Source organism: Lacerta agilis, chromosome 6 (genome assembly GCF_009819535.1).
Source record: "Lacerta agilis isolate rLacAgi1 chromosome 6, rLacAgi1.pri, whole genome shotgun sequence".
Taxonomy (NCBI): Eukaryota; Metazoa; Chordata; class Lepidosauria; order Squamata; family Lacertidae; genus Lacerta; species Lacerta agilis.
Genome location: NC_046317.1, coordinates 69289919 through 69314682, shown reverse-complemented (window position 1 = coordinate 69314682; position 24764 = coordinate 69289919). Strand labels below are relative to the sequence as shown.

At 45.4% G+C, this 24764-nt stretch overlaps 1 protein-coding gene across 1 annotated transcript in view; it reads right to left on the bottom strand.

Annotated features, from left to right (window-relative positions):
* Positions 1-8229: 8229 nt before the first annotated feature.
* L3MBTL1 (L3MBTL histone methyl-lysine binding protein 1) overlaps positions 8230-24764 on the bottom strand; it is a 39816-nt gene continuing 23281 nt past the window's right edge. Inside the window, exons 10-23 of the mRNA XM_033153346.1 lie at positions 24396-24500; positions 22562-22697; positions 21295-21395; positions 20358-20509; positions 18451-18527; positions 17778-17863; positions 17215-17325; positions 15383-15497; positions 14627-14723; positions 13987-14184; positions 12980-13026; positions 11765-11922; positions 11247-11309; positions 8230-8944 (exon numbers count right to left, since the gene is read on the bottom strand). Of these exons, the coding sequence (XP_033009237.1) occupies positions 8810-8944; positions 11247-11309; positions 11765-11922; positions 12980-13026; positions 13987-14184; positions 14627-14723; positions 15383-15497; positions 17215-17325; positions 17778-17863; positions 18451-18527; positions 20358-20509; positions 21295-21395; positions 22562-22697; positions 24396-24500 (1581 nt within the window). The 3' untranslated portion in view covers positions 8230-8809. The remainder of the gene's footprint in view (positions 8945-11246; positions 11310-11764; positions 11923-12979; positions 13027-13986; positions 14185-14626; positions 14724-15382; positions 15498-17214; positions 17326-17777; positions 17864-18450; positions 18528-20357; positions 20510-21294; positions 21396-22561; positions 22698-24395; positions 24501-24764) is intronic.

Below are 24764 nucleotides of genomic sequence, written 5' to 3'. Positions count from 1 at the left end.
TTTTCTCAAGACTAGCCAGAGCAGGCTATGTCTCACACAACTGGCGTGTGAAAACATGGTTTTGTGTTTAGAACAACAGCAAGGGGTATCAGCTCTTATGAGCAGAACCATCATCACTGCTTAATTACAATTATTACATTGGTATACCGACCTCCTTCCAAGAAGCTCGTGGTGGTGTCCATTTATTCCTCGGCACCTCTATTATCCTTGCAACCCCCCCCCCCTTGAGCTAGATCTTGCAGAGAGATGGTGGGGGACCCAAGAGAAGTTTGTGTTTGAGCAGAGCTCTGAATCTGGTTGAAGTCTAAGGTGCCATACTACATTGGCTCCAGAACATTAGAGACTAGAATTCTGGGTCAGTAAACTGAGTTCAGCATACTGGTGCAGGCATTTCATGCTCTTTTTTTAACAGCTAGCTACAGGTGACTGGGGAGGATGACTGGGGAGGATGTGCAAAGAACTGGAAAGAGGGACAAAGGAGTCGTGTGAACTTGGTGGAGATATGAAGAAGTTAGGTGCTTTTACAGAAGAAAAGGATGAGCGCAAGGTGTGCACAGAGAAAATATCCAGGTTGTGTGCATCCACTATGTATTTCAGATGGTAATTCTGCTTGTAAAAGGATTACACCAGGCATAGGCAAACCCGGCCCTCCAGATGTTTTGGGATTACAACTCCCATCATCCATAGCTAACAGGACCAGTGGTCATGGATGATGGGAATTGTAGTCCCAAAACATCTGGAGGGCCGAGTTTGCCTATGCCCGGATTATACTAACAGCAGGCAGCAATTGCCTCCTGGTTCTTGCTTACCTCTATTTATACTTAGAGGAAAACATAGTAGTCACATGCTATAGCACAGAAATGAGTGGTCAAGTATAGTGCAATCATAAGCTGACAGATTTATTAACACTTTGGGATTTCCATAGGCCTCCAAATGTTTCTAAGAGCAGCCAGTGTGATGTAGTGGTTAAGAGCAGTAGACTCGTAATCTGGGGAACCGGGTTCGTGTCTCCACTCCTCCACATGCAGCTGCTGGGTGACCTTGGGCTAGTCACACTACTCTGAAGTCTCTCAGCCCCACTCACCTCACAGAGTGTTTGTTGTGGGGGAGGAAGGGAAAGGAGAATGTTAGCCACTTTGAGACTCCTTCGGGTAGTGATAAAGCGGGATATCAAATCCAATCCAAACTCTTCAGGCACAGAAGCATTTTCAAAGATTTCGAGTGTTGGGGGATCCATTACAAAAGGAGACACAGAGAAGATTACCACTGCTGCTTTGGCAGTTAAAGTTCATCTCACAATATTTCCATCCCTAGGTGTAACCCATGCAATCTTCCAAGTGCCTCCATTGCAGATGTAACTTTGCACTGTTACTTGTGTGAAAAGTGAATTATGGTGATTCGATGGTGGTTATGTTTGTAGCTACATGTTTAAAACATTTCCACCAACCAATCGGTGCAAAGAAGAACAAAGGATAAACAAACACAAGGGACAAATATCAGACTGGGATGCCTCCCCCTTGCATTAGTTTTACTCATGAGAAAGTGCTGCAACTTGCTATTTCAAGCAGTTAGCTAAAAAGAATGTTTATTGTGGTGCCTCCTGAGACTCCATGGGGAATCTGAGGGACTGCCAACTTATGATGTTACTGCTTCTTTCCCTGCCAGCTGGAAGGTAGAGCCCCCCCACCCCCGGGCTTCCCTTACCACCTCAACACTCAAGGGATTGGCCCACTGGTTATGACCCTAGAGTGTCCCAAGGAGGTAGAAGTAGCAGAACCACGGCCATAGCTGTCAACCTTCCTTTTTCTTGCATTGGGAAATGGTGCTGGAATAACAGAATTTCTCGCAAAAAAGAGGGAAAGTTGACAGCTATGCACTGGACATGTTACTTTCCTAGCTCCATAGCCTTGAGAAAGGGGCTACTGGGATGCCATAGAAGCTGGGGGAGACCCTGTTATCAACCAGCCCAGCACACTGGGATCAGACTGAATTGTAAGGCTTTTGGCCAATGTAGCACCAAGTACCTGTCCCACCAGTGCAAGGATTTACACTTGTGCAACAGGAATCCCCCCCCCACATTCTCCCTCTCCACGTGTGCCCAACACCCTCCCCCAAATCTTCTCTGGAGAGGTAAATCCCCAGAACAGATTTAAGGTGAAGAAAGGGGGGAGTTTTGTTGCACGAGGGTAAATCCTTGCACTGATGGGAGGGTTACTTAGCGCTAAATTGGATATATGCCTCTGGTGAAGACCCCAACATGGAGAAAGGCATGGTGGACATCATTAAGGACTCTTGTGTTTTGTTGAGGTTCTGGCCTGTATTACTTGAAGGAAGTGAGTGTACTATGTGACAAAGACTCAATAGAGTTACTACACTCAGGTTTATGTTGTCGGCAGTTTGGACTCATGGTGGGCATATTCCCCCATTCAATGTGTCATTCCCCCATGATGAGCACTCTCACACACGCCTTTAAAAATGCAATGATTTCCAGGTTTTGTTTACTTTGAATATTCATTTCAACTTTATTTTACATACATCATCATAACCATTATTAAATGATTCATAATAAAATCCCTGAAAACAACAAAAACATCAACTCTATATCATTTGTATAATTCCATAATTCACATTTATTGTTATTGTAAAACACTGACGAAACATATCACATCTTGCTTTTTTTTTAAATATTAACCTTCTGTATACTCAGGACACAAAGTTCCAGAATAGCTGCACTGGATACAATTATAGTATTTCCATCATGAAAACACAAAGGTGCAAATATCAAAAGACAAATTAAACAAGTGCAAATGAATGAAAGTGCAAAAAAGCTTCGGTTCCATGAAAATGCTTCTTCTGAAAACTCCGCCTTTGCCCTCTGCGAAAACTGGTCCCTAAAACAAAGGGCATTTGGGCAGGATTTGTCACGCCTGGATAGCCACCTACCTGACTTTCCCCTCCCTCCCCATTTAGGGTGAACCCAGCAGTCCCAGGGACCATGGGGAAAGGGAAAGGAAAAGATGAAGATCGATCAAGGGTTTTTGAAGACTTCCTGTCTTCCATTGCACTCAAGCCCCAAATAAGCCCTAAACAGTAAACCTGCCCTATCATTTTGATTTGGACTTTTGCATTTCAAAAGTGCTTGAAGTTGATGTCGAAACTGGATTTCTGGGGTGGGAGTAATCAAGGGTAATCAAGGGTGCAGAGGAAGGAATGCAAATTCCTGTTCTGGCTGAGACTCAGCAACAGGAACATCAATCTTTGAGCAACATTATGTCATTTCTGCAGCGTGAAAGGGATCCTTAGCTGGCCCACACATCTGCAATGGGATCCCCTGATAAAGAGTTCCTAAAGGAGTATGAGTCTTGGGCTAGTAGTTAAGAAGGCCTTTTAAAGTGAAGAGTTTTCTAGGCTGAAAATTCACATTTGTTCCACGCAGCCTACCCAGATTTCAAGCTAACACAATGACATTTTCTGAGCAATCAAACCGAACTATTTTGTAGCCAATAAGAAAATGCACACACCCCTGCCACCACCGGATAATACACTCACTGCTAGAGGTCCTGATCCACTTAGGGAGAAATTCATGTGCAGCTGCACATGGAACTGTGCAAGCAAAAGTTCTCTTGTGTTTGTTTGCTTGCTAGCCTGATACAGCAGTGAGGGCTACTCATGAATAAACCCGATCAGTAACTGAACTACAACACCAACCAGCTTGGGGCAGTAAACATGGTGCCTTTCAGATCTTGTACTACAACTCACATCATCCCTTGGCAATGCTGTCTGGGGTGATGGGAGTTGTAGTCCAACAACAGGTAACAGTTTGCTGCATATATACATGACTGGATTGTGGCAAATGTGAGGAATGTGACTGCTTGCGACTGGGGATAGCCTGCATCTTAATTACACATGAGTAACCACTCTCACACACCCCTCCTGCCATACACACTAGCCTTCACCATATTGTGAATTGATTCTTTATAATGTAATGTGTTTTTAACAAACAAACAAACAAACAAACAAAACCTTTAGAGCAGGGGTAGACAACCTAAGTCCTGTGGGCCAGATGTGGCCCAATCGCCTTCTCAATCCGACCCATGGACGGTCCAGGAATCAGCATGTATTTACATGCGTAGAATGTGTCCTTTTATTTAAAATGCATCTCTGGGTTATTTATGGGGCATAGGAATTTGTTCATCGCCCCCCCCCCCCCAAAAAATATAGTCTGGCCCACCACATGGTTTGAGGGACGGTGGACCGGCCCACGGCTGAAAAAGGTTGTTGACCCCTGCTTTAGAGGTTATGCAGTCCCTGCCCTATAACCCTCCACGGTACAACTCAGCCATGATTCAGTGTAAGATTAGGTGTGCTTCAACCCATGGATTTTCACGGATTAAGAAGCTAGCGTCCTCAACACAAGCATCCCTCTGCAAACAAGTAATTCTAATGTCTTTCTCCCAGATTTTCTGGCTTGATCTTTTATGAAATCTGATGTTCCATATCACAGAGTGACTCCAGAATTAGTGTCAGGATTTTACTGATTCCCATCAGTTCTTAACAAGAACAGGGATCTAAATCTCTTAATGGGCTACATAAATCATTCCAGCAATAGCAATGCAAAGAATAATTAGAAGAGCTCTCTGTGCAGCACCCTTGTGAAGTCATTGTAACCTTTACTCTGTATAATCATCACTCAGTATATTGCCATTAGCAAATCTGGGGGGGGGGGGGGTTTGCTCCTCGGCCCCTGGGATTGGTGCCTGGCTGATTGTCTCGCTTGGTCTTAGAAGAAATGACCTCAAGCCTACTAAGGAGGAATTGACTAGGATACAAGTACAGAACCTGAGGACTCCTGGGAGTATTCTGCTCAGGAGACATTTTAGCTGCCATTAGCTCCCCACAAAAAGGAGCTATTATTTAGATGCTCGAGACAAAATAACTCCTATGGTGTTTCAGCTAATACATAATTCTACTGACAACAGTAGTGCCAGAGCGGGAAATGGCCTACTGCGGTGAGGTTCTGAGAACCAGTCTGGTGCTTCTCTTAGTTCACCAGTATTCCTAAAGATAAGGAAAACAAGAGCGGTAAATGGAACTGGACATACAAGCAGTATAAAATGGGCTGCCTTATATATTGCAAGATCCATCTAGGGTTCTGCTATCTGTTCAGATTGGCAGAAGCTCTCTAGGGCCTCTGGCCGAGGTCTTCATCAGCCCTGCCACTTGGAGGTGCCAAAGGTTTCAAGACAGAATCTGGCAAGGCCCAGGCTGCCTCCTCTCTCTCTGACACTCGCTGCCTTTCTGAGCAAATGCTTGGCAGCAACATGTGCAGAAATAGCAATGAGCAAACACAGAAAAGGTAGTTTCATTTTAACCCTCTCTCACATACATGCACACATATAAGACTGGTGTTTAACTTTGGTTTCTTTATATCAGGGGTAGCCAATATGATGCCCTCCAGATGTTCTGGACCCCAGCTCCTATCTTTCCTGATGGTTGGCCATGCTGTCTAGGACTGATGGGAGTTCGAGTCCAAAACATCTGGAGGGCATCATATTAGCTACCTCTGCTTTACACCAAATATAAGGTTCCAACCATATTATAGCAGGAAATATCCCGTAGCCATTTGTGCAATTGCCTCAGAAGGACAAGAAGTACGAGGTTGCACACCTATGACAGTAGATGAATGGGAATGGGTGGTGAGGGCTGGCGTTACTTAAAAGTGTGCATATTCCTAACAAATAAAATAATTGTTTCTGTCTCCCACACATACATACACAAAAACACAAGCACACAATATTAGATCACGCATTTTACACACATCCAATTAAGAATAATTTTCTTCTCTGGAGGAACTTGGGGGTCAATGGGAGCAGTGCACTACCTAGACTACATTCCTGGTGCAAATCGAGTTCAGCTTGCTCAGTAGCCAGCATGACAGAGTGGGGAAGAGGGATTTGGTGTGAAATCCAGGACAGATTATGTGCCCAAGTCCCAAAGCCTACATGAATAACCATTTGGCACCGAGGACCTCAAGGGGCCACCTGTTGCAGTTCAGCGTACAAGACTCATCAGAAAATTACATTTCACCTGAGCCAAACAACAGAGGCTCAAACCTTTGAAGAGGCAGAGAGGCAAACTGGCACATCAATGTCTCAAAATTGCACAAAAGAAGCCATTTTCTTCATGGCTATAGTTCCAGTAGGACAATAGCAAAGATGGCCTGAACACCATTAAACACTTCCTGTTTCTTTCAAGTGGTCTTAACAGCACCTAAAGACCTCTGCTTAGCAGAGTATGTCCCGAACCAGCCATATTCCTCCTCATCCAGTTTCAAATTCAGAGACAAATGCCTTGCAACTCCCAGCAATCCATCCATTGAGTTGGCAAAGTCCCTGTCTCAAATACAAGAGGAATGTATACATAACTGGAGATTTAAAATTAATGTTAATAAAAACATTCATAATAAGATAATGTTAATGATACAAAATCTTGCTGGCTGATCTTTATATAAGCAGCTAAAACAGCAAACTGGACATATATTTTTTTTAAAGGGGGAAGTTTTCTTCTTAAAACCCGCCAAGGTTTTTAATTGTGGACCACCTGTCAAGTGGTTCTTTCCTTCTTCATCTTTCCTGGTTGACTAAAAAGAGCATCTCTTTGGATATGGGGATAGTTTGGATATGGGGATAGTTTGGCACCATCCAGCAGCATCTGTTAGAAGGATTTGATTCAAAAATGAAAAATATCCTTCTTCCCAGTAATCTGCCTCCGAACAAGTAAACAGAAGGGGGAGTCAAAGGAAAGATATTTCGATATCAGCAGGAAACTTGCTAAAAAAAAAAATGCTTGCCATGACAGAGAGAGGGGGGGGGATCAAGATATAAATTTATCTTGGAGCAGCAAACAGCCAGCAGTTAAAAAAGAGACCTAAATAGCGACCAAGTATTCAATAATATCAGAGTCAAAATGCTGCATTTCCATGGGAAGCTTAGCATGAATTTGACCCAAACATTAGAAAGTAGACTTCTCAGACCACACTGCTATGAGACATGTTGCTGGTGTATGTATGGTTAAGAAACTTTAGACTTTCCTTCACAGACTTAAGGAGGACAAAAACAAACAAACCTTAAGTTGGTCATAAGGAGGTTCATACACTAAGAAATACACTAAGAATGTTTTGTAGCAAATGGGAAGAGGGTTGGATTTGGTAGACCCAAATCACTGCTTGTGTATGGAAGCCTTCAATCATAATTTATTACATGGGACCATGTAATGACTGATGGAGAATGGAGTGGGAAAGGTCCAGAATTAAATCTAGGACTGCTGAAATTAGAAGGGATTCTCCAACTCTATAGGACCATTCCAAGATATTTTGGCACTGGAGGTGGAAAATTCATATGGCTCTCCAACCTCCATCAAACAAACAATAATACATTAACAGGATAGTAGTTGTCCTTTAATGGCATTCAGAAGTCTGTCGCCTGAGGCCAGTTCCTCACTATCTAAGGGTAGAACTGATGTTGCAACCTGAGCCTTTTTGTCACATGGCTACACTATAGGGAAAGTAGCTCATCAGAACACCCTCTGTCATTGCTTCATTAGTCAACATCAAGGGGGCACAGGGGGGAAAAACCTCATGTAGCAGAATTATTTTCAAAAGCTTGAAAGCTTAGGCTCACATTGTATCATATGGTAAAAAACTTTTTTTTAAAGCCAGCTTCTTGTTTTGAAGGGACACTGTCAAGCAGCTGAATGTAAACATTTGGCACACACTGAACTAAATATGGTTTGATGGGGCACAGCTGATGCATCCAGAACAAAGAAATTAATAACTGCTGCATTGTACAGAATCTGTTTTCTTTTTCTCTTACAATACAGCACCTGCCCGGCCAGAACGACTTCAGCTGGCTATCCCAAACACCAGTCACTCCTCCCGTGGATCAGAAGAATGCTTTTGCTTAAAGTACTAATGTTGCTAGTTTGCTTATTTTCTGTGATACTCTGCTCCCACACATATTTTTTTTTATATTAAAAAGAAAAATTGCTTGAAGTGCGCTTTGCAGAAGGAACAGAGGTTAAACCAAGGAACATTATTACATGATCTTCTTTTTTCCTCTCATCCTCCACGAGTAGCATGGCAATATTACAAGTCTATAAATTCTGAGCACCATTTCTCCCCCCCCCCTTTTTTTTTTGCAACAGCAGCAATGACTCCAGAATTGTAGCCTGTCTTGGAAGGACAAACACTTAGTGGTTCAGCCAGTCCCTGGATATATTGTAGATACTCTGCCCCTTGTGAAGTTCATGATCGAATCCCTGATTATTAAAGAGACTGACTTTTGCCCTGAAACATCAGAGGTGCTTCCCAGTGCGTGCTGCCATTTGGTGATCATGCCGGTGATCCATTTGTAGATATTTTCCTCTTCTGCTTCATGTGAATCCAGGCACGCTTTATAATGTAAGAACCGGGGCAGCTGTGTGAGTTAAATTCAAGGCAGGTTAAATCCAATAGCAAACCAAATCTCCGAATTCCTGTTGTGTGTGCCTTTAAAACCACCAGGAGAATAGGGTCTGTGAGATTGGGCAGGTCAGTGCTGGAGCTCCACTGCTAGGCAGGATCAGGGCAGTATTTGGAAAGGCTGGCTGGAGGAAGACAGACAGGGAATGGATTTGGCATGTAAACAAAGACGAAGACTCAAAGAGAGAGCAAGTTGGCAGGATTTTACAGCTGCAGCAGCCAGGAAGGTCTCTACTCTGCCGAGACAGAGAGTTTGGCAGCTCCCACGTGGGAGAAATGTCAAAGGGTGGTTCACTTCAAGGTATCATCAGCATTTTTGAACATGAGGATGGCATTGTAGATTTTAAGCGCTGGTCCAAGTTTGACGCTCATGATCTTCACAATGTCAGTCTGAGTCAGCAGAAGGAATGCCTCGCCATCAATCATCTGGGGAGGAAAAGAGAGACGGTTGAAGGTGCCTGTTTCTCTCTCATGCAAGTGTACACAAAGCAAGAATGTTATACAACAGTGTTTTCATTGCTGGATTTTGCTGAGTGATTTTATTGTACTGAACCTTTCAGAATTCTGTCGATATGCCAATAAAAGATTTGAGATTGAGACTGCAAGCTATCTGCACCCAATGCTTCCTCTGGAATAAAATGCAGTTTTCGTAACAGCGCATCACACCCCAGCATCTGACCAGCGCCAGAAAGCTTCATCCCAATCTGATCCACCAGGCCATGTTTACAGCTAATGACTCCAGGACATGCCTCGGCTGTGGGATAGTTATGGCTGACTTCCAAAACTTGAGAAGGGAATATTGTGGGCAAAGTGTTATCTGTTTTTCCAAGAACTGGCCAGTCTATGTTTACATGATGGATTTCCCAAAAGAGAGCAGGTGTGCCCGAGGAGTCAGTGGAATGGGTACATTTGAAAATATTGTCAATGACCTGGAATGGGGAAGAAAATTGATTCAGCTCACATTTAAGGCAGGTCTACCTAATCTGCACTTGCCGAAACAATACACAAACTGAAACGCAGGTGCCCTTCAAAATCTGCACCTCTCCAAATTTTGCAATGCAGTTCCTCCAGCCACGTAAGCATATACCAGGGTAGAGTGTGCACAAAAAATGCATATGTTGGTGAAAATAACATTAAAAGTGCATGATATTCTGGGGGAAGCGCTTTGCAAAAATTTGCACATCAGGCTGGAAGTGTGGAAAATGGATTTTCATGAAGCTGCCTTTTCAAAAAGAAAAATATTGTGAACTGATGTGGGAATGTGTAATGAAAGATGTGGGAAAATGAGAAAATGAAGCTGACAAATTCACCCATTGGTGGCCTTTCAGCATTTGAAAATGTGACTTTGCAGACCTGTGCATAATGTGGCTAAGCAACTGCTGATCCCCAATAATGAGCCCCTCTTGCTGGGTTTTTGCCAGGTGTCAAACCAATGATGGTACCACTCTTTTTGAAAGCTGAGCCCCAATTCCGTTGCCATTCAACCTCTTTTTCCCACTCAGCTAGTTGTACAATGTATAATGATGCTCTGGATCATGTAAAAATACCTTTATAGATAATTTAACCCCTTGCAGTGAGAAATTAGTTGATCACGTGGCCACATTTTCTTGCATGCAGCATCTTTTGCTCTCTAGTTCTAAAAGGCCAGGGATGCTGCAGTCATTTCTGTTTAGTTCGTTGTAAATTTACGAAGATCAGAAAGATCAATAAGAATTAAATTCATAAAACTCATTGCTTTGTAGCTATATACAGTGGTACCTTGAGTTACAAAACGCTTCAGGTTACAAACTCCGCTAACCTGGAAGGGTTACCTCAAGTTGAGAACTTTGCCCCAGGATGAGAACGGAAATTGTGTGCCGGCGGCACAGCGGCAGCAAGAGGCCCCATTAGCGAAAGCACGCCTCTAGTTAAGAACAGTTTCAGGTTAAGAACGGATCTCCGGAACTAATTAAGTTTGTAACTAGAGGTACCACTGTAGTGGAAGGAGCCACTGGGCCTCCTGCTATCCTCTCTCTGGACCAGCTCTCCGCTCCTGCTTGCTGTGGGCCAAACCTAAATCATGTCTGATATGAAAGGTAGGGGAGCGGCCTTGTCTCTCGGAAGGTGGTTGCCATGTACCGGTAACCCTCAGCCAGACCAACAGAAAAAGGCTCCTGATGGTTTTGCCTGTTTGTACAACTCCTGAGTGTGATCTTCATGGTGCTGTTATATATGTTTGCACATGAAAATATGGAATTCACTTCACAGACGTCAGATATTAAAAATGTTAGCCACACTGCATCAATCCCATCTCTTTTGGTTTTGTCTCTGAGGAAACGGAACAGAGGGGAAACTATATACCAAACAGGATGCGGTGTTGCCAAGATGGGCTTCTAGGACCAGCCTGGAATTGATGGAAGAAGAAGAAGAAGAAGAAGAAGAAGAAGTTTGGATTTGATATCCCGCTTTATCACTACCCGGAGGAGTCTCAAAGTGGCTAACATTCTCCTTTCCCTTCCTCCCCACAACAAACACTCTGTGAGGTGAGTGGGGCTGAGAGACTTCAAAGAAGTGTGACTAGCCCAAGGTCACCCAGCAGCTGCATGTGGAGGAGCGGGGACTCGAACCCGGTTCCCCAGATTACGAGTCTGCCGCTCTTAACCACTACACCACACTGGTTCTACTACAGCATCGTTCTCCAAATACCAATGGAATTTCGACTCCAAGAGGCTATGGCCCATATCTTTACCTCATCCTTGAAGAGTTTCGCTTGGTCCTCACAACCTGTCAGTGTCTGTACGAAGCTGAAGACCTTTACAGAAAAGACACAACAGGAAATAACTGGGGGAATGGAAACAAGCACTTCCCTTTCTTTCTCTCTCTTTGTCTCTCTGCCCCCACTGCCTTTCAGAGAAAACCTACGAATTACTATTACCAATTATTGAATTTGTTAGTCACTGGTTTTTTGCCCAGGGCAACCCAAAACAACTCACCACCAAACCAACAGCAAACCCAGACTCCGAAATATTCCAGATGGTTTTATTTAATCTGGACTTTGTATAAAATTCATGTTATTGTGTGTTCTGGTGCTGCTTAAAATTCCTGTTCCGTTTTGTTTGTCTTTTGGGGGGCGGGCACCTGCATTTTTTTTTTACTTTGCTTTGTACTATACACTGATGTGAAATAAGGCATCTTGTGTATGTTTTGTTTAGAAAGTGGGGTCCAAATCAATCAACAGTAATGATAACGACAAGAGGAATGGCTCACCTCATCAATGGTCCACTTGGCTACAGTAGATGCTGTGATCCCAGCCACTCCAGGCAGGAGCTTACAGTGCTGTTCCCAGCAGAGGGAGAGGGAACGGTCTGGGTGCGCTGACAAGGCTGACATAAAGAGAGACTGGTGCATATTGTCTGGAGAAATAGCTGGCAATGACATTCAAAGCATCGTCAGGCTAACGCGCAAAGAAAAATGCCCCTTTTTTTCTTCTCTTAGAGCTTATGGTAATAACATCTGGATGATCTGTGAAGCCTGGAAGAGATTCAGGGCCAAGCAGGACCTAACAGCACAGCAGCAAACCCAAGTGTTAAAAGCTAGGCTTGCTGCAATATAAATCCATGGAAGTGGTGCATGAGTGAAGCTAAATCCTTCCAGTGCCTGTGCTCTGCGTCACAGAATCACGGCACTCCAGCTGGGCTTTCTTTCTTCTTCTTTTCCTCCTGGTCCTGCACCATCCATCCAGGCCGATTTGCAACAAGTTGGGGATGTGCATAGGCAACTGCAACCTAAATGTGCATGTGGCTGGCTAGAAATTGTTTAAATTTTGCTCTCAGGGATGAGGGAAGTCATCCACCATCATCTGGAGGGCCACAGGTTCCACAACCCCGGCATAGACAATCATATGAAGTAGGACTTAATGAACCTATCAGGAATCACCATCTGGTTGTTGGGAGAAGTTTTCCTGGAAACTGCCCAGGTTGACAGCTTTTTAGCGCTGAAAAGGACGCAGTGCAAAGGGCTAAGGGAAAGGTGGCTTGCAGAGATGTGGGTGCAAGCTTTTGGCTTACAGAAGTCCTAGAAACATCACAATAGCATCTTAACCCTTCTCACATTCCATTTTAGAAAGATTTTAGTCACTGGTGATATGCACAGTAATCTAAACAGCATAAACATGCATTTATGCGGGAAGCATCAATCCGTATCTTAACAAAGATACTGCTCAAAATATAAAATAAAAATCATATTTAAAATGCATGTCTTAGGTGTGTTGTTTCTAATATATATATATATATATATATATATATATATATATATATATATGTATATATATATATATATAACTAAAAAGGGCATTTTGTCCATTTGTTATGGAAATAAAAAGAGCCCCTGTTGTATTGTCTGTCCACCTTTTAACACACTCTTATAGGAGGAGCTCTTTCTTTGCTTGCTAGAGAAACACAGCCAGAGATAATATTTCCTTACTTTGGAAGTCTTCCTGCTGGATTTTCCGGTATTTCGGAGGTCGTCCCCTAGAGAAATAAAACAAGCTTCATCTTCAAAATCCACAGTGCATGGATTGAAAGATGACAAGTTATGGTAAATCCCGTTTACTGAAGCCTGGTTCACACATCTTTTTAAGGTCAGGGGAGAATTGCCTGAACCAGGCCTCCGTATGTCCAGGCCAGGCATAGGCAAACTGGGCCCTCCAGATGTTTTGGGACTACAACTCCCATGATCCCTAGCTAATAGTGGTCAGGGATTATGGGAATTATAGTCCCAAAACATCTGGAGGGCCGAGTTTGCCTATGCCTGGTCCAGGTATTTGCTTAACGCATCTGGTTCACATTGAGGATTATCACTGTAACAGAGGGGGAATGGGGGCAAACTTGCTCCTTCAACGTGCAAGGACAGTGCATCTCGCTGCAGCTATAGGGCTGGATTCAGTTACATTAGCAGAAGCTAGTACAATGGGGCTCCTCCCCATCTTTCCTCCCCAACACCTCCCCCAAATCCACTCTGAAGGGTTGAAAGAACCCGCCGAACAGCATGGTGGGGCGGAAATCTTGTGCTGATGGGAACAAGCCTTTTAGCACTATGTTGAGTTCCACCCTGAAGTGGGGCAATAAGCTAGTTTCTACACACAATCGCACACCCATCTCTAGCCTCCCAGCAAGAGGTGTTATCCGAGTTCAAGGACACATCCTACCTGGGGGAGAACAAGGAGGGTGTAAAACATGGCTAGCAGGAGGGTGTGGCCTGGGGAACAACATGGTCCAGACAGAGAAGTGTGGAGTGGGGGCTTGCCTTTGGTTTGTGCACCAGAGGTTCCCCAAACTTGCTATAGATATGGAAGGGTAATAGAAAATTGCTAAGCTCTATGGAGCATCCACAGAGCAAAGAAAAAAAAAGCACGTTTCACTTGCATGTGATAATACACTAATCTCAGTGTGGAAGTCCACGTGTATCACCAGGGCCAGCTGCCTTCTTACCTTCCATGGTGCCGTGATTTCTTCCGCTGAGAGAAGCCGATCAAGTTCCTTTTTCGGACGGAGTTTTCTGTGTCTGAGAGATCTGCCTTCATTCTTCCCTGGTTCTTCTCTGCCAGGGGGCACCCTGAGATGCAGTAATGTGCTGTAAATCTCCCGGTCACATGACCTGAGCCATCGCAACCGGGGGTTGGACACTTCCTGGAGAACAGGAGAAGCAGAAAGGAGTGCTTAGTTCTGAGTATGGTTGACAGCCGTCGCATATAGTGGCAGATGCCACAAAAGGCACAACCGCGCCCAACCTCTGATCTATCAAGCCCAATGCAATCCAACAGCAATGTACTGTATCCTGCCAGGGATAGCACCACATGCTTTTCCAATATGTGACAGCCCAGCAACGACAGAAGTTTGTTGATCTCATGCTCAGCTTCCACACTTGTGTGGTGGATACAGTCTTGGTGAGCCACAAGTTGTGCAGGTGTAGCACAATTAACTTACTTTGACAACACATATTCCAGGTAAGCTGCATGGGCCATCACAGTACTTGCTCCCTTGGCTATGGGCAGTGGGAACCTGGGGGAATGCAGCCTACAGCAGTAGACTCAGTGACGAGTTCCCTCTGTACCTTATGGCAAGAGCTCACCTGTGAAAGCTGTATTTGGAACTCTTGGTGGCAGGGAGGGTCTTACAGGCCAACGTTGGACAGCTCCCATTGGCAGAAGAGACTGGTTCCTTTGGCCCTGCACAAGAAGGGGAGGAAAAAGATCCGGATTAAGATTTCTAGAGGAAGGACATCTGCTTTGCATTCAGAAAGGTCCCTGGTTCAATCCGCAGCATCTCCACATAGGATTAGGAATGTCCCCTGTCTGAAACTCTGGACAACCACCAAGACGGTAACAGGCATCCTTCAAACACCACTTTAAACCATAGCTCAACTGTGGTTTAAAGGTGAATGCATGCTATGGAATGCATGAAAGAGGAAGTGTGCAGTCCAAAAATTACCTCCCACTTTCCCTGCTCCTGACACACTGCTGGAACTAAGCCATTGGTTTAGCATTATGTTCAAAACTGGGTGCATGTTTTGCTTCTCTCCAAACCAAGAGCTATAACCACGGTCTGTTATTGGCTTACCACTCATAGCTTGTTGGGGAGAAACAAACCAAAAGTCTGCCTTTGGATGTAACACTAAACCAAACCATGGCTTAACTCCCAGCAGTGTGGCAGCAGTGAGACCAGAGGAGAAGTGCCCACTATTTTTAATAGTGTGACCAGCACACTTTAAACTGTGGTTTAAAATTGATGCGTGAACTAGGCCTTGGGGACCTGAGTTTGCTACTGCTGCTATATGCTAAGCAGAGCTGCAGTGAACGCTTGCACCATGCACAATATTTGTCCTTACTGAGAGGAGGCTGCAGTGGATGCCCAGTTTTTGAGCACCACCCCACTGGGTGAATGTCTGGGTGGTCCGAGTCTATCCAGAAATCGTAGACATGGCTCCAGCCATCAAAATGGATCTGTAGGGCACAAATCAACAGGTTGCCATTAGACTTAGAAATCCATATCCTGAGCATTAAACCAGCATGGAGGAAGGCAACAAGCATGTTCTGAGACACACATGCATCCAGGGCTGCTTCTTCAATGTTATATCAGAAGTTTTGCTCTTGCTTCCAATGTAGACCAACCACCCTTATTAACAACTGGCCCTATATTTCAGTGATTCACCAATAAGGTATAAGCACTGGGCCAGGTGGCGCTGTGGGTTAAACCACACAGTCTAGGGCTTGCTGATCAGAAGGTCGGCAGTTCAAATCCCTGCCATGGGGTGAGCTCCCGTTGCTCGGTCCTAGCTCCTGCCCACCTAGCAGTTCAAAAGCACATCAAAGTGCAAATAGATAAATAGGGACCGCTCCAGCAGGAAGGTAAACAGCGTTTCTGTGTGCTGCTCTGGTTCGCCAGAAGCGGCTTTGTCAGTGGCGTCACTAGCCTCTGCGCTGCTGGGGGCGGCGGCAGCGCAGAGGCACCCCCCTGGGGGAGGGGCACGACGCGTGCGTCGTGACGTCATCATGACGTCACGACGCACGTGTATGCAGAAAGGGGGGATTTCCCCCTTTCCGAGGCTTTTTTTCGGCAGGGGGTGGTGACCAGCGAGGAGGGGGTGAGAAGCGTGACCCCCCCTCGCTGGTCGGGCCCCCCCCCCGCCGAAAAAAAGCGGGCGGAAAGCCTGGAAAAGAAGCAGAGCGGCGCTTAAACGCGCCTGCTCTGCTTCCTTTCCAGGCTTTCCCCGCCCCCCCCCCGCGGTTTTTTTCGGCAGGGGGTGGTGACCAGCAAGGAGGGGGTGACAAGCGTGACCCCCCCCGCTGGTCGGGCCCCCCCGCCAAAAAAAGCGGGCGGAAAGCCTGGAAAAGAAGCAGAGCGGCGCTTAAACGCGCCTGCTCTGCTTCCTTTCCAGGCTTTCCCCGCCCCCCCGCGCTTTTTTTCGGCGGGGGGGGGGGGTGACCAGCGAGGAGGGGGTGACAAGCGTGACCCCCCCCGCTGGTCGCCCCCCCCCCGCCGAAAAAAGCGGGCGGAAAGCCTGGAAAAGAAGCAGAGCGGCGCTTAAACGCGCCTGCTCTGCTTCCTTTCCAGGCTTTCCCCGCCCCCCCCGCGGTTTTTTTCGGCGGGGGGTGACCAGCGAGGAGGGGGTGACAAGCGTGACACCCCCCCTCGCTGGTCGGCCCCCCCCCCGCCGAAAAAAAGCAGCGGAAAGGGGAAAAGGAAGCAGAGCGGCGCTTAAACGCGCCTGCTCTGCTTCCTTTCCCGCCCCCCCCCCCCGCGGTTTTTTTCGGCGGGGGGTGGTGACCAGCGATGAGGGGGTGACAAGCGTGACACCCCCCCTCGCTGGTCGACCCCCCCGCCGAAAAAAAGCGGCGGCAGCACCCCATCCGTGTGCTGCTGCTCCTGGGGTGACGGAGGGCGCAGCGGCGCGTGGGAGTGGCGGGAGGGGCCGCCGCTTGTCACCCCCACCCGCCGCTGCTCACCCTGTCACTGGGGGCGTACCGCCCCCACCGCCCCTCCCCAGCGACGCCCCTGGGCTTTGTCATGCTGGCCACATGACCTGGAAACTGTCTGCGGACAAACGCCGGCTCCCTCGGCCTATAGAGCAAGATGAGCGCCGCAACCCCAGAGTCGGACACGACTGGACCTGATGGTCAGGGGTCCCTTTACCTTTTACTGAGCAAGGAAGAAACCCACCTTTACCCTGTAGTCTTCTACATCCTCCACACAGGATGCTCGGATCAGGGAGGGAGTTCTTCGGTCCACTGCCTCCAACCTCATGTTGATCAGGAAGCCATGGGGCTGCCTCTGGAGTGGGAAGAGAATGGGGTGGTTGGAACAGTTATCTATCCATCCATATCTGCAGAGGAGAGTTTACTAGTTTGGCACAATGCCAAGAGCGTGAAGCCTTGCAGATTGCTAAAATTCAACCTGAATTCAACCCGGCTGGATTAGACTCCCACACTAGCCAATCAAATGCTTATTGGAAACTCACAAGCAGGACATGAGCACAATAGCACTCTCCTGCTTGGGATACTTAGCAAGTGATACTGAGAGGAATACTGCTTCCAATACTGGAGGTAACAGACCCATCATGAGACGTAGCCACTGAGAGCCCTATCCTTCGTGTAAAGTTGCATTGTGAGCATTTGCACGGGACATGCATCAAGGTCAGATTCCTCTCGCCTGTACCCATTTCCACCACCATTGCCACAACCCTTCCTGGAAATGTTTGCTTATGTATGGTAGAGACTACTCACCACCTTAAAGGCCCAAGTTGGCACCGCAGAAGCACCTGTTTCCGCCAAGTATTTTTCCCAGCTGAAGTTCTCAGGATCAGGGTAGTCTGGAAATGAAAGGGTCTGCCAGATGACAGGCTTTTGCTAGAGAGAATCCTTCACTAGTTGCAATAAGCTCTCAGGACCTCAAGATGGTCAGTATCAGCTATGTGCAAATCACTGGCCTATATAGTGGATTCCCCAGTAATGTTTGTCCACCCCATGACTTTCAGCCCATACTCTACAAAAGTAGGCTTTACAACCGATTTATGGATGTTCTGCTCCATTTCTAAATGAAATTTAAGAAATAAGCAATACGCTGATGGGAACGCGGGCACCAGCCCAAAGGCATCTGCTTTAAAATCTGCCATGAACTGAATAGTCATAGGATTTTTGAGAGATTATTCTGACTCTGCTCCAGAAAATCCTGCAATGACATCCATTTCAGCAAATACTTTCAGCTGCTTCACTTTTTCTGATGTGGAGATCATGTCCACATGGATGAGTAGTTTGTGTGAATATTACTGTGAGTTTCTAGGTGGTCAAAAACTTTCAATTGATAACAGTACCAAGCAATATGGCCCAATGGGCATGTCTTGTGTAGTGTGGAAGCAGCTGTAGTAAGAAGCAAAACAGACAACAATTGTGTATTCACCTTGTGGAGGAGTGAGGGGCTTCCCATGTTCCTGACACCAACCAACCGGGTGGATATAGGGACTGCTGGGGTCACACCTGCAATACAAATAGTGGCAGGGGAGAAATTTGATTAAAGCTACTAAATGTACACTTTCCAAAAGAATATGCAAACTAAAACACAGCCATCCTTCAAAATGCACACTCCTCCAAATTTTAATATGCAGTTCTCCAGCCAAGTAGTGTGTACAAAAATGCATCTACTAGGGTAAAGCGTGCATGTAAATGCCTATATTGGTGACAATAAGATACAAAAACGCATTATACTGGGGAAATTGCTTTGCAAAATTACACGCGTTAGGCAAAATACAGAAAAAGAGTCGGTTCAGAGAAATCTCACTGAAATGGCAGGGAATTTTCATTAGGTCTTTTTTTAAAAAATTGCAAATTGATACAGAAATACGGAGAAATGAACTTAAGATGGGGAAAAGGAGAAAGCGAGAAAGCCGGGAATGAGAGATCCATCCATCCAAAAATGCAAATAAGATTAGTTATGCAGCATAAGCACAACACACACTTGCTAGCATGGCAATATATTTGGAAATATGGAAGCAGTTAAATAAGAGGCTCAAAATATTGACCCAAAACTGGATTTTTTTAAAAGCCCACTCCCTCACCACCTGGAACAAAACAAGTAAAAAGGGTATATGTTAAAGAAGGTTTATTTGGTGGTGTTGATTTAACTTGTACTCTTTAATATATATTTTTATATATTAAAAATATAAAATATATATTAAACCTTTAATATATATTTTATTATACTTTCTGGTCCTAGGCTGTGTGGCGGGGTAGAGTCACAGATCTGCCCTCCCAACACTGGTGCAGCGCTCATCACACTTCAGACCAAGGGAGCCAGCGTTTGTCCGCAGACAGCTTTCCAGGTCATGTGGCCAGCATGACTAAACTGCTTCTGGCGCAACGGGACACCATGATGAGTGCCAGAGTGCACAGAAACGCTGTTTACCTTCCCGTCGCAGTGGTACCTATTTATCTACTTGCACTGGTATGCTTTTGAACTGCTAGGTTGGCAGAAGCTGGGAGAGAGCAAAGGAAGCTCATCCCGCCAGGCAGATTCAAACCGCAGACCTTCCGATTGGCAAGCCCAAGACGCTCAGTGATTTAGACCACAGCGCCACTTGCTCCCTACCGGTGTTACTACACTTACATGGATTGGGCTTAGGCAGCGTGGCAATGAAGTTTGGGCTATGCAGGTTCACCCATGCCACCCTGACCTCACCTTTATCCACCAAATCTACAGTAAAGCTGGGGGCAGAGGGGTAGCTCCATGTCTCTGCCCCACAACCCAGGTCGCTGCTAGGGCTACATTAGACCACCTGTTTTTTAAAGAGTTCATCAGATGCTTCCAAACCATATTTAACAGCTCCCCCTTTCCTTAATCAATTAACTACATTATTCACCAAAATCCCAAATGCCCTAACAAAGGATCAGTAACGTTTGGGACAGGGAAAGTCGCACAGAAATTGAGTAAGTACAAAAAGAAAAAGACCTGCAAACAGTAACTTTGTACACGTTACCATGTGACAGCCGAGTGGAAAAAAATGTGACTAATCTTTGTAAATAATAATAATACTAATAAACTTGGTTCCATTTCTGAACTGTTACAACAAAGATTCTAGTAAAATACAAAATGATGCTGCAAGACAGTAGACAGAGAGCATGGCTCAATGAGAGATGTGCAACTGTAATGCTCATGACAATTTCATGTTAGCGTTCCTCGAAATTTCGAAAGGCTTTTCTCAAGCAAGATACTGTACACCTTTAACTCAGCCTAAGCCTCCTCTTTCTGTGCAATCTCAGAGGACAACACCAGTCCAAATAAAGTTGTTCTTCTCTACTCCTCTCACCTACCAGTAGTCATATGTGTCATCCCAGTTGTCAAAGTGCACCAAAAAGCGATTGTCCACCACATCTGTCACTGTGGCAACGCATATCAAAGAAGGATTCATGCGGTCCACTGCTTCAAGCTTCATACCCACTTGGAACCCTGTAGGAGCAGCGTTCTGAAGAAACAGAAGAAAGAAAAAACCAGGCCCTTTTCATACATGCACCCATGTGCTGAAATCCTGAGGTGTAGCAGTGATGTGTGAAACGCACAAACATGTAAGTGGAGCTGATTGTGCACCTATCTTGCACTTCCTTCAGGGCATCAACTACAAAAACAATGAACAGCTATAATGCAGTATTGGTAATTCATTTAAATTCCATCAAGTAAATCTGTTGAAGGCCACAGCATTAATCCAATTCAATTCTTTATTCTGTTAACAGTCTTATTTTTACTGCGGGCTCCTCTAGATAGCCTGTTTACTGAGCAGTTCTTCTGGTTTCCTTACACAAAACTTTTGTGGAGATCAGATGATATCTAGTGTTTATTGAGCATTTGATCCGATTTGTTTGTGGGCTGTTTATATGACGATAAGCATTCATCCTGATCTGCTTGAGGAGTGTTGACACGTCTTCCTGTTACTCATTCCTGCATTCCACATTTTTCAAGGCATATCCCCATCACTTTCCAAGGAGGGAGGGACTTGCTGCAATAGGGCCTTAAACCACTTTAACTGCAGAGACCTTAATTTCTAGTATGCTGAAAATACTGACAGTCTGGTGGGGTCCTGCATGTGCATCAATACTAAACATACTCCTCTGAACCTTTCCAATCCTAGGGCCACACTAATGGTGCAGGCTAGGTTCATTTGTGTGTCGTTGTATGCAGAAGTATTTCTCTTGCCACCATTTCCAGAGCACAGAGAATGGGGCTAGCTTGTAGGCAAATGGGTCAGCTACTCACACTGTCTGGAGTGAAAAAGAGGTGCTTTGGAGCAGCCTGAGCTTTGGTTATCCTCAGATAGTTGGCCCAGTTGAAATCTTCTTCCTTGTAACCTAGACACCCTAAAATAAAAAAGAAAAGAAAAGAAGCATTTCGGTGGACGGCCACACCTCCCTCTTTGACTTACAGAAACAAGTGAACAGAGGTGGTGCTTCTCAGCTTCCTCAAATGTCATCTTCTTTTGGGATAGCACTGAAAAGCCCTCATACTGAGATATTTGAAGGCCACATTCACACCATACATTTAAAGCACTGTGATACCACTTTAAGCAGTCATGATTTCCCCCCCCCCCCCCGAAAAAAATTATGGGAGCTGTAGTTTATTGAGGGTGCCAAGGGTTGTTGGGAGACTCCATGTCACCTCCCAGAGCTACAATTCCCAGAGCAGTTTAACAATCAATCCCTTTTCATTCTGAGAATTGTAGCTCTGTAAGGGAAACAGATAGGGATGCGGGTGGCGCTGTGGTCTAAACCACTGAACCTAGGGCTTGCCAATCGGAAGGTCGGCAGTTCGAATCGCCACGACGGGGTGAGCTCCCGTTGCTCGGTCCCAGCTCCTGCCAACCTAGCAATTCGAAAGCACGTCAAAGTAGATAAATAGGTACCGCTCCAGCGGGAAGGTAAACGGTGTTTCTGTGCGCTGCTCTGGTTCCCCAGAAGCGGCTTAGTCATGCTGGCCACATGACCCCGAAGCTGTACACCGGCTCCCTTGGCCAATAAAGCGAGATGAGCGCCGCAACCCCAGAGTCGTCCGCGAACCTTTACGGGAAACAGCACCCTTAACAAACTATAGTTCCCAGGATTTTTTGGGGGGGAGCCATGCCTGTTTAAAGTGCTACCATGGTGCTTTAGATGCACAGTGTGAATGTTTCCTAAGACAGTGATGGGGAACCTGTGGCCCCACACACATTAATGGACTCTGATCCCCATCAGCCCCAGCCAGCACCATTAATGTTTAACTGTTCCCCCCCATGTTTCCATCTGTTCCTATTTTAGCTTTAAGCCACCTTGAGTCCCTATCAGGAGAAAAGGCTGGATAGAAAGAGCAACCAACACAGCACCTGGAAAGCCACTTTCCCCCCACCCACACCCTGAAAGCTACTGAGGCCCCTCTCTCAATCCAATCTACCTATGGTGCAATTTACACAACTCAGTTATGCAAATAGGGCTGTGATTCAGGTTTCCACATGCATTCTGTGCCTGCAGATGCACTACCCTAATTCACTCACCTTTTGGGGGCTGGAGTTTGTGTCCTGTTTTTTCAAACCAGCCAGCAGGATGAATGTTGGGGGAGTCAGCATTCAGCCAGAAATCATGGCATTCAGAGTAGCCATCAAAATGAAGGCGCATCCTGTACCCACATACCTGCATGCAGGAAAAGCAACAGAAAGGGACATGCCATCTCAATGAATGGATTTTCATTCTGCAACTCTTTCTGGATAGGATAAGCCAAACTTACTGGTTGTTTCCATCCCTTACTGGGCTGGTGCGTCAAAATTCTGACATGCTGGGTCCAGCAATCTAGCAATCTAGCACAGGTAAATGATGCTTACATCATAGTTCGTACATTTCCCAGTCTGCAGTCTGTGCGTAAAATCTACAATAGTGTGAGCATTTACATCTGATTTCTAACTAGGTCATATCTGCTTTCTGTCTCAAATTAACAATGTCTAATGAAATGGGTTCTGCAAACACAGGGATGGATCCGAAGTTCAGTGGGTATAGTCTAACCCCTGGCGGGCAGCAGTTTGGGCTTAACAGAGAAAAGCATCCCAATATATGATTACAGCAGCGAGATTGTTATATGCACAAAGATGGAAAGATACAGCCCTACCTACTACGAGGGAATGGTTGATAACATTATTGGACTTAGCCAAGATGGCGAAGTTAACGTGTTTAATTAGAGACAAATCATTACTGACATTTATTACAGATTGGAAACTGTTCACGGACTTTTTCAGTAAAAGAGAAAATGAACTTGTAATATCTGAATTTGAAGATTGAAAAAATATTTTATTTTATTTTCCATTTTATTTTCTCTTTTTTTCCTTTTTCCTTCTTTTTGCTCCTGTCTTTTTTTATTTTTTAGATTAGATTTTAAAATTATTATTTTATTCTGGTGTTTTATACAAAGATACTTTGCATTGCGCATGAACTTTTGTATAAGTATCAATAAAAACAGATATGTCAAAATCAAAAACAGAGCAGAAGAGCTATTGTCACATTCAGAGCCTTGCCAGCTACACTTGGCAGGTGGGAATTAAACTCCAGTATTTTTTGCTATGCCAGCTCCAGGCAGGTGCAGCAGAGGTCAGGATCAGACCTGTTGCATCAACCTTCTGGTAGCTGGACCAGCTCAGAATACAGAGGATCCTTGGCTAGCTCAGCTTTAGCCTGTTTCAAGGATATATTCCAACCACAAGCAGCCAGAATGCCACTGGCAGTAGTTTCTGCCTACCTGTGGTAGGTGCTCTTGGGAGAGCCACAGTGGCAAAAGCCCCAACCAGCAGATCCTAACCCAGCGCAGCCGAATTTGACGCAGGGCACCTCTGCCTCATCCTAACTCCCTACAGGTACAGCGCTTTGGGGTTCTGGATTGCTCTGCAAGTTTGGCTTGAACCCAGAGCCTTGGAGTGCTCCATGAAGTGAGATTCTACAAGACCTTTTGCGAGGATGTGATAACTCCATTTTAGGGAGATCTGTGACTTATTTAAGCCTTGTACTTCAGCAAACACTCATAAAACGGATCTGATGGTGCTGTGCTCTAGTTGTATTTAGAATAGCCAGAAAGAAACCCAGAGGGAGGCAATGGGTGGTATCCTACTAACATGTCCTGTCAGCACAAGGATGCCCCCTGGCCCCTGCGCCCTCCCCCAATATGCAGGTCCTCCTAGAACAAATTTAGGGCATATGCAGGGGAAGGAGATGGGAGGGAAGCCCCATTGCACAAGCAGAAATCCATGTGCTAATGGGATGCATTACTCAGTGCTACTTTAGATGCAACCTATCGTGGCCTTCAGCAGTTCACATGCAAGAGAACGCAAATGGACAGACCCATCTCACCTCGGCCACAGTCAGAATGAAGTACATAGAAGGGTGCTGGGGATCGATCCCCTCCAGTTTCATCCCCACCTTGAAACCATTCTTGTGTTGGGGGGTCGACTGGTGCTAAAAGGAACGAACCACAGGAAAAGGTGAAAAATGTTTTATTGCCATTGCTGGGCTGCTTGTCTTTTACACCGCTCACACAATGGAATTCTGCATTATATTAGGGGGGGAAATGGTTTGCAAAAAAATGTGTGTATTGGGGAAAATAGCATACAAAAATGTGTATATTAGGAGAACTTATCGTTAAAATGCTGTTGGTTTTCATGAGAACTTAAAAACAACAACAACAACCTGCAAACTGATGAGGACATGTGGAAAACTGAA